The sequence below is a fragment of the Scomber scombrus genome, chromosome 14 (assembly GCF_963691925.1).
Source record: "Scomber scombrus chromosome 14, fScoSco1.1, whole genome shotgun sequence".
Taxonomy (NCBI): domain Eukaryota; kingdom Metazoa; phylum Chordata; class Actinopteri; order Scombriformes; family Scombridae; genus Scomber; species Scomber scombrus.
This window is the reverse complement of record NC_084983.1, coordinates 30,109,504-30,117,383: the sequence shown is the minus strand read 5'-3', so window position 1 is coordinate 30,117,383 and position 7,880 is coordinate 30,109,504. Positions and strand designations below refer to the sequence as shown.

The following is a 7,880-nucleotide window of genomic DNA, read 5'->3' as shown; positions in this document are numbered from 1 at the left end:
GGTAACCTCAGCACACCTGCTGACCAATCAGCTGGAAACATGAGTCACATTCATCAAGGTGAACAGATGAGTTTATTGATCGATCAGCTGACACAATAATAACTGATCAATAACTTTATTGATCACAAGACAAAAGAACACAATCATTTTATTTATTGATCAGTAAACAGACTACTATGAATGATCAGGTTATTGATCAGTGAACAGACTACTATGAATGATCAGGTTATTGATCAGTGAACAGACTACTATGAATGATCAGGTTATTGATCAGTGAGCTCTGCGGGACAGCAGCATCTCTCTGATGTTATCCTCCGCTTCCTTCACGCTGCGTTCAAGGTACACCTTCTTCTGCTGGAAATAAGAGAACACACTGTTAGACACACACACACACACACACACACTGTTAGAGACACACACACACACTGTTAGAGACACACACTAACACACACTGTTAGAGACACACACTAACACACACTGTTAGAGACACACACTAACACACTGTTAGAGACACACACTAACACACACTCTTAGAGACACACACTAACACACACTCTTAGAGACACACACACACACACATCTGGCAGACTGATCTCTAATCAGCTGATCAATAAGTGTTATACCTCCAGTTCTTTGATCTTCTCATCAGCTGTTTTCTGTTTGTCTGTCAGCTGATTATTGATTTCCTCCTTAGACTGCAGGATGAACCTGAAACACACATTATACACACATTATATACACACACACACACTATACCCACAGACTTTATATCCAGGTGAGTCTCAGGTGAATACAGATTGTGTGGTTGCCATGGAGACTTACATGCGTCCCACCCCCTCGTAGAGCCGCGTGTTGTCCGGCAGCGTTGTGATCTCAGTGTGTGTGAGCTTCGCGTGTTTCTGGACTCGAGTCAGCTGATCGATCTGAAGGTCTGCGAGTTTTACCTTCTGCTGCGTGTCAATCATCTTCACCTGCAGCTCAGAGAAGGCCTACAGACAGGAGGGCTCACTCTGATTAATATACAGCCTACAGACAGGAGGGCTCACTCTGATTAATATACAGACAGGAGGGCTCACTCTGATTAATATACAGCCTACAGACAGGAGGGCTCACTCTGATTAATATACAGACAGGAGGGCTCACTCTGATTAATATACAGACAGGAGGGCTCACTCTGATTAATATAGAGCCTACAGACAGGAGGGCTCACTCTGATTAATATACAGACAGGAGGGCTCACTCTGATTAATATACAGACAGGAGGGCTCACTCTGATTAATATACAGACAGGAGGGCTCACTCTGATTAATATACAGACAGGAGGGCTCACTCTGATTAATATACAGCCTACAGACAGGAGGGCTCACTCTGATTAATATACAGCCTACAGACAGGAGGGCTCACTCTGATTAATATACAGCCTACAGACAGGAGGGCTCACTCTGGTTAATATACAGCCTACAGACAGGAGGGCTCACTCTGGTTAATATACAGCCTACAGACAGGAGGGCTCACTCTGATTAATATACAGACAGGAGGGCTCACTCTGATTAATATACAGACAGGAGGGCTCACTCTGATTAATATACAGACAGGAGGGCTCACTCTGATTAATATACAGCCTACAGACAGGAGGGCTCACTCTGATTAATATACAGACAGGAGGGCTCACTCTGATTAATATACAGACAGGAGGGCTCACTCTGATTAATATACAGCCTACAGACAGGAGGGCTCACTCTGATTAATATACAGCCTACAGACAGGAGGGCTCACTCTGGTTAATATACAGACAGGAGGGCTCACTCTGATTAATATCACCTGAACAGGACGAGACACCAGAGAAGAAGAAAGAGGAGAGGTGATGCAGCCAAATTCACTCTTAAACTGGGTTCTGATTGGTTCTGATTGGTTCTTCTTCTACTGGATCAATACAGTGACCTGCAGTCTGACACACAGCTCTATTATTATTATTATTATATATAATATAACACCGAGCGCGTGCATGAATCTCAGTTAGCTCCTCGTGCCACAGACAGCTGTTAGCCGTTAGCTGTCCGCGTGCAGGCTGCTGTTAAACACAGCTGACAGACAGGTGACGTCAGACAGGTGAGACACACACACAGTCAGACAGGTAAACAGGTAAACAGGTAGATATATAGATGTGTGTGTGTTTACCTTCTTCAGCTCCAGGTCTATGGACGCCGCCATCTTCTTTAACTAGCACTGCTACACACTGCGCATGTGCACTGACCACTCCTTCTTCTTGACATCCAGCTTCCGGTGCGTTAGCGCCGCCAGCTGCTCTGGAGGCGGAACCGGAAACTACACTTTATTACCAAATGAGAGGAGAGAGAGAGGAAGGAGAGGAAGGAGAGGAGAGAGAGAGGAGAGAGAGGAAGGAGAGGAAGGAGAGAGAGAGAGGAAGGAGAGGAGAGAGAGGAAGGAGAGGAAGGAGAGAGAGGAGAGAGAGAGGAAGGAGAGGAAGGAGAGGAGAGAGAGAGGAGAGAGAGGAAGGAGAGGAAGGAGAGAGAGAGAGGAAGGAGAGGAGAGGAAGGAGAGGAGAGAGAGAGGAAGGAGAGAGAGAGGAAGGAGAGGAGAGAGAGGAAGGAGAGGAAGGAGAGAGAGAGAGGAAGGAGAGGAGAGAGAGGAGAGAGGAAGGAGAGGAAGGAGAGAGAGAGAGGAAGGAGAGGAGAGGAAGGAGAGGAGAGGAGAGAGAGGAAGGAGAGGAGAGGAGAGGAAGGAGAGGAGAGAGAGGAAGGAGAGGAAGGAGAGGAGAGAGAGGAAGGAGAGGAGAGAGAGAGGAGAGAGGAAGGAGAGGAAGGAGAGAGAGAGAGGAAGGAGAGGAGAGGAAGGAGAGGAGAGGAGAGAGAGGAAGGAGAGGAGAGGAGAGGAAGGAGAGGAGAGAGAGTAAGGAGAGGAGAGGAGAGGAAGGAGAGGAGAGAGAGGAAGGAGAGAGAGGAGAGAGAGAGGAAGGAGAGGAAGGAGAGGAGAGAGAGAGGACGGAGAGGAGAGAGAGGAAGGAGAGGAGAGGAAGGAGAGAGAGGAAGGAGAGGAGAGAGAGAGGAAGGAGAGGAGAGAGAGAGGAAGGAGAGGAGAGAGAGAGGACGGAGAGGAGAGAGAGGAAGGAGAGAGAGGAAGGAGAGGAGAGAGAGAGGAAGGAGAGGAGAGAGAGGAAGGAGAGGAGAGGAAGGAGAGAGAGGAAGGAGAGAGAGGAAGGAGAGGAGAGAGAGAGGAAGGAGAGAGAGAGAGGAAGGAGAGAGAGAGAGAGAGGAAGGAGAGAGAGAGGAAGGAGAGAGAGGAAGGAGAGGAGAGAGAGGAAGGAGAGGAGAGAGAGGAAGGAGAGAGAGGAAGGAGAGGAGAGAGAGAGGAAGGAGAGAGAGAGGAAGGAGAGGAGAGAGAGGAAGGAGAGGAAGGAGAGAGAGAGAGGAAGGAGAGGAGAGGAAGGAGAGGAGAGGAGAGGAAGGAGAGGAGAGGAGAGAGAGGAAGGAGAGGAGAGGAGAGGAAGGAGAGGAGAGAGAGGAAGGAGAGGAAGGAGAGAGAGGAAGGAGAGAGGAAGGAGAGAGAGGAGAGAGAGAGGAAGGAGAGGAAGGAGAGGAGAGAGAGAGGACGGAGAGGAGAGAGAGGAAGGAGAGGAGAGGAAGGAGAGAGAGGAAGGAGAGGAGAGAGAGAGGAAGGAGAGGAGAGAGAGGAAGGAGAGGAAGGAGAGAGAGGAAGGAGAGGAGAGAGAGAGGAAGGAGAGAGAGAGAGAGAGGAAGGAGAGAGAGAGGAAGGAGAGAGAGGAAGGAGAGGAGAGAGAGGAAGGAGATCAAGTCTCAGCCACCTTTGTGTAACCATCTCCTGCCGACGAGCAGCTACTCCTGGTACTCCAACTCCCTCCTTCTCTTTGGCCCAGTGAGTGGTCTGGGTTAGTGGGTTAGGGTCTGGGTTAGGGTTAGTGGGTCTGGGTCTGGGTTAGGGTTAATGGGTTAGGGTTAGGTTTGGGGTTGGGGTTAGGGTTCAGGGGTTGAGGTTTATCAAAGGTGCACTGGCCTACAGACTTGGGTTACCCATGTCTAAAACAGAAGGTAATATGGAGTGGTGGATGAAGTTTATGTAAGTGTTTATTGTGGTGTAGTGGCAATGGTCCAGTCTGTCATACGGGGGAGCAGGGTTTGATTCCCGGCGCTGGCACAGGTCTCCCACACACAGGGGAGCAGCCAACACGGCCACCCACCCACCACGTGCCTCCCAACAAAACAAAAGAACAAAATCTAAAAACCAGGTAGGCAAGTGCGTCCTTGTGTTTTGTATAAAATTGGTTCATTCGGGTGTGTTGCTAAATAAAATCATGTCAATCAATATAAATTGGTAAAAAAGTACATGTTTCCTAATGTGTTTGTGGGCGAACAGATGTGGGAGGGTGGCATGCATAGTAAAAGTGATTTAAAAATAATTAATATATAAATATAATAAGAAAGAGCAATGTTATATACACACACACACACGCACATATAGTAAGAGCAATTAACACACACTAAATTCATAAAATCTCCCAATCTGTTCACCCCAAATCATCTTAGATCTATATTCATAAATTGTCCAATAAAAAAATAAAAGACAATACATAAATATACCAATAAAATAGCAATATAATGATTAAGTGACAATATAAAACAACACATCCTATAAGTGATGTTTAAAACCAAAGTGTGCCTGGTGCTTGTTTATAAAAAACTTTATTGTGGGCGAAAAAAACCAAAAAAAACCAAAAAAAAAAACCAAACAAAAAAGCAAGAAAACAAAAAAAACAACAAAAAAAAAAAAAAGGGGGGGGGGGGGGGGGGGAGAGAAGGGGTATTAAAATAATGGGAGACAGGCAGTGGTTATATGTTTTTATTTTCACTTGGGTCCGGTTTCTAGGGGGCGACTGTGGGAAAATGGTTATGTGTGAGGAGAAGCTGGGTGGATGGATAAAGGAAAAATAGAGGTGAGTGGGAAGGGGGTAGGGTTAGGGTAAGGGGTTGGGGTTAGGGTAAGAGGTTAGGGTTAAGGTAAGGGGTTAGGAAGGGGGGTGGAGGTTAGGGTTAGGGTAAGGAGTTAGGATAAGGGGTTAGGGTAAGGGGTAGGGGTTAGGTTTAGGGTAAGGGGTTTGGAGTTAGGGTTAGGGTAAGGGGTAGGGGTTAGGTTTAGGGTAAGGGGTTGGGGTGAGGGTTAGGGTAAGGGTAAAGGTTAGGGTTAGGGTAAGGGTAAAGGGTAGAGGTTGGGGTAAGGGATTGGGGTAAGTGTAAGGGGTGGAGGTTAAGGTAAGGGGTAGGGTTGGGGTGAAGGGAAAAGGTTAGGGTAAGGGGTAAGGGTGAGGGTAAGGGGACAAAGGGGTGGGTGTAGTAGTGTCTATGGGGTGAAGGTTTAATAGTTGGGGATATCATTGAGGCCCCGTGGAGTTATTGTACCCAGCTTCTCTATCCAGATTTTCTCAGCTCTCTTCCTCTGCCCTGTGGTCCAGCGGTCTTGGGCCTCCAGACCTGAGATGGTGAGGTATTGGATGGAGTGTAGTTGGAAATGGGTAACTAAGTGAGTGGTGAGTGTGCCTTTGTCTATATTGTGAAGGTGCTGCTTGAGTCGGGTGAGTAGAGGATTTTTAGTTTCTCCTATGTAGTGTTTATTGCATAGGGTGCATGTGATGATGTAGACGATATTGCTATGGGAGAGGGAGTAGGTGTTGTGAGGTGGGAGTGATGTTTGACTATGTGGATTGGTGATGAATTTTCTTGTTTTATAGTGGTGGTGGAACGGTGTGGCGGGTGTTTTACCATGGGTGGTGAATTTTGATCTAACTAGGAGACTCTGTAGGTTGGGGTTTCGGCGATAGGCTGAGATGATTTTCCGGTTGTGAAAGGCTGGGTGTTGTGTCTGGATGTGGGTGAAGTTCCTTTTTATAGTTTGGTGGAGTGCCGTAGTGGTGTGGGAGAATGTGGAGACCAGGGGTAAGATGTGTGGATCGGGTTGTGTTTGGTTGGTGAATGTGTTGTGTTGTGGACAGCCCCCTTGTACAGCGGGGTCAGTGGTGGGGGGATGGTAGGTAGGGAGGGGATACAGACCCGGTTTAGGGTAGGGGGAGGGGGGATGAGGGTACAGACCTAGGTTCAGGTAGGGGGTCAGGGGGTCGGGGGTATCAGGGGTTACTGGGTGGGGTCTATTGTTCGTGTGTGTGTGTGTGTGTGTGTGTGTGTGTGTGTGTGTGTGTGTGTTGTTGTGTGTGTTGGTTGTTAGGGGTCCGAGTGGGAGCGAGGGCGGCCAAGGTGTTGTTTTTGATTTGACGGAGGAAACGTTTTGAATATTTTCTGTTTTTTAAGCTATTGAATAAAATGCGGATGGTTTGATCAAAGTCTGTCTGGAGGGAGGATATGCGGTGGTATCTGATTATCTGGGATTTTATGATGCCTTTAAAAGTGTGCTTTGGGTGATAACTGGATTTATGGAGGAGTGCATGTGTATCTGTGTCTTTAAAATAAACCTTAGTGAGAATTTTATTGGTGGTGGAATCAATTGGTTGGAAGAAAACTGTGGTGTCTAGAAAGTTAACTGTGGTGTGGTTTATGGAAAATTTAACTTTTATGGAGGGATGGTGATTATTTAATGTGTCTATAAACTGTTGGAAAAGTGATATGTGATGGGGCCAAATTCCTATGATGTCATCTAAGTACCGGTAGTAGATGGATGGTTGGTGTACACACTTGGCCAATGCCTCTCGCTCCCACTCGGCCATGTAAATGTTTGCGTATGACGGTGCGTATCTTTGACCCATGGCTGTTCCGGTGATTTGTAGATAATGTTTATTGTTGAATTCAAAGTCGTTGTTATTGAGGCAGATGGTGAGGAGGTCAATGATTTCTTGGTCCGGTCTATTGTTGTCTGGATATTTTTGAAAAATGTTCTGTATGGTTTTAATCCCGAGTGTACTATTGATGTTGGTATACAGACTGTCTATATCTATTGTAAAGAGGTAAGCTGGTGAAGGAACAACCATGGGTCGGATGATGTTGAGGAAATGGTATGTGTCCTTTATGTAGCTGGGATGTTTTATGGAGAGGGGATTAAGGAAGTGATCAATGTATGTGGATATGTTGTAGGAGGTGCTGTTGCAATCTGAAACTATGTCAGGGCCCGTTAGTGCCTGTTAGGGTTTTAGTTGATTTTCTGTTCTTGTTGTGCCACTTCCTGTTTTATTTTGAAGTCCTTGTCTTACCCCTGTCTTCCTGTCAAGTTTCCCGCCTGTGTGATTGCTTTCCCCTCCCTAATGTGTTTCACCTGTGTGTAGTTGTCTTCCCCCTCCTTGTGTATTTAAGCCGTGTCTCCCCTCTGTGCCAGATCGTCTTGTCCTTAGAGTTCCAGCGTATAATTTCCTTGAGTATCTCCCTGTGTACGACCAGCTGTTGATCCGTGACCTAGATTATAGCCTCCCGATTACCTGTACCTTCGCCTATTCTACTGCCTGCCTGGTTTTGACCCCTGCCTGTAATAAACAACTCTGATTCAGCCTGAGCCCTCCGGTTCCTCGTTTGTGTCCCGATCTTTACCTGATAAACTATGGGTCTACCGGGAGGAACCTCAAAGGGAACTGTCCAGGTGGTGGGGTCTTTGTGGATTTTGGGGAGGAGGTAAAAATGTCTGGGGCGTGGGTTGTCGGGGCCGAATAAAAAGTGTAATTGCTTGGTTTTAATGTATTTTTTATGGTGGAGGGATGTAATAATAGTTCTAAGTGCAGTTTGTGTATTGTTTTGGATGCTTTGAGGTATAGGTTTGTAGTGGGTGGTATTTGAAAGTTGTCTATTGGCTTCCTGTAAGTATTGTTGTCTGTCGAGTATGATTATTTTTGAACCTTTGTCCGCTGGTTTTAT

The 7,880-nt window shown here is 46.7% G+C and overlaps 1 protein-coding gene across 2 annotated transcripts; it reads right to left on the bottom strand.

Moving 5' to 3' along the window:
- Positions 1-53: 53 nt before the first annotated feature.
- Positions 54-2,243, bottom strand: pfdn1 (prefoldin subunit 1). 2 transcript variants are annotated; one of them, XM_062432726.1, is made up of 4 exons: positions 2,179-2,243; positions 823-989; positions 624-708; positions 54-354 (listed from the first exon to the last, which is right to left on the bottom strand). In XM_062432726.1, exons 1-4 carry the CDS (start codon positions 2,209-2,211, stop codon positions 271-273), a joined length of 369 nt encoding a protein of 122 aa, XP_062288710.1. In that variant the 5' UTR covers positions 2,212-2,243; the 3' UTR covers positions 54-270. The 2 variants fall into 2 exon arrangements, with proteins under 2 accessions (XP_062288710.1, XP_062288711.1); XM_062432727.1 differs by having other exon boundaries at positions 54-351.
- Positions 2,244-7,880: the final 5,637 nt, after the last annotated feature.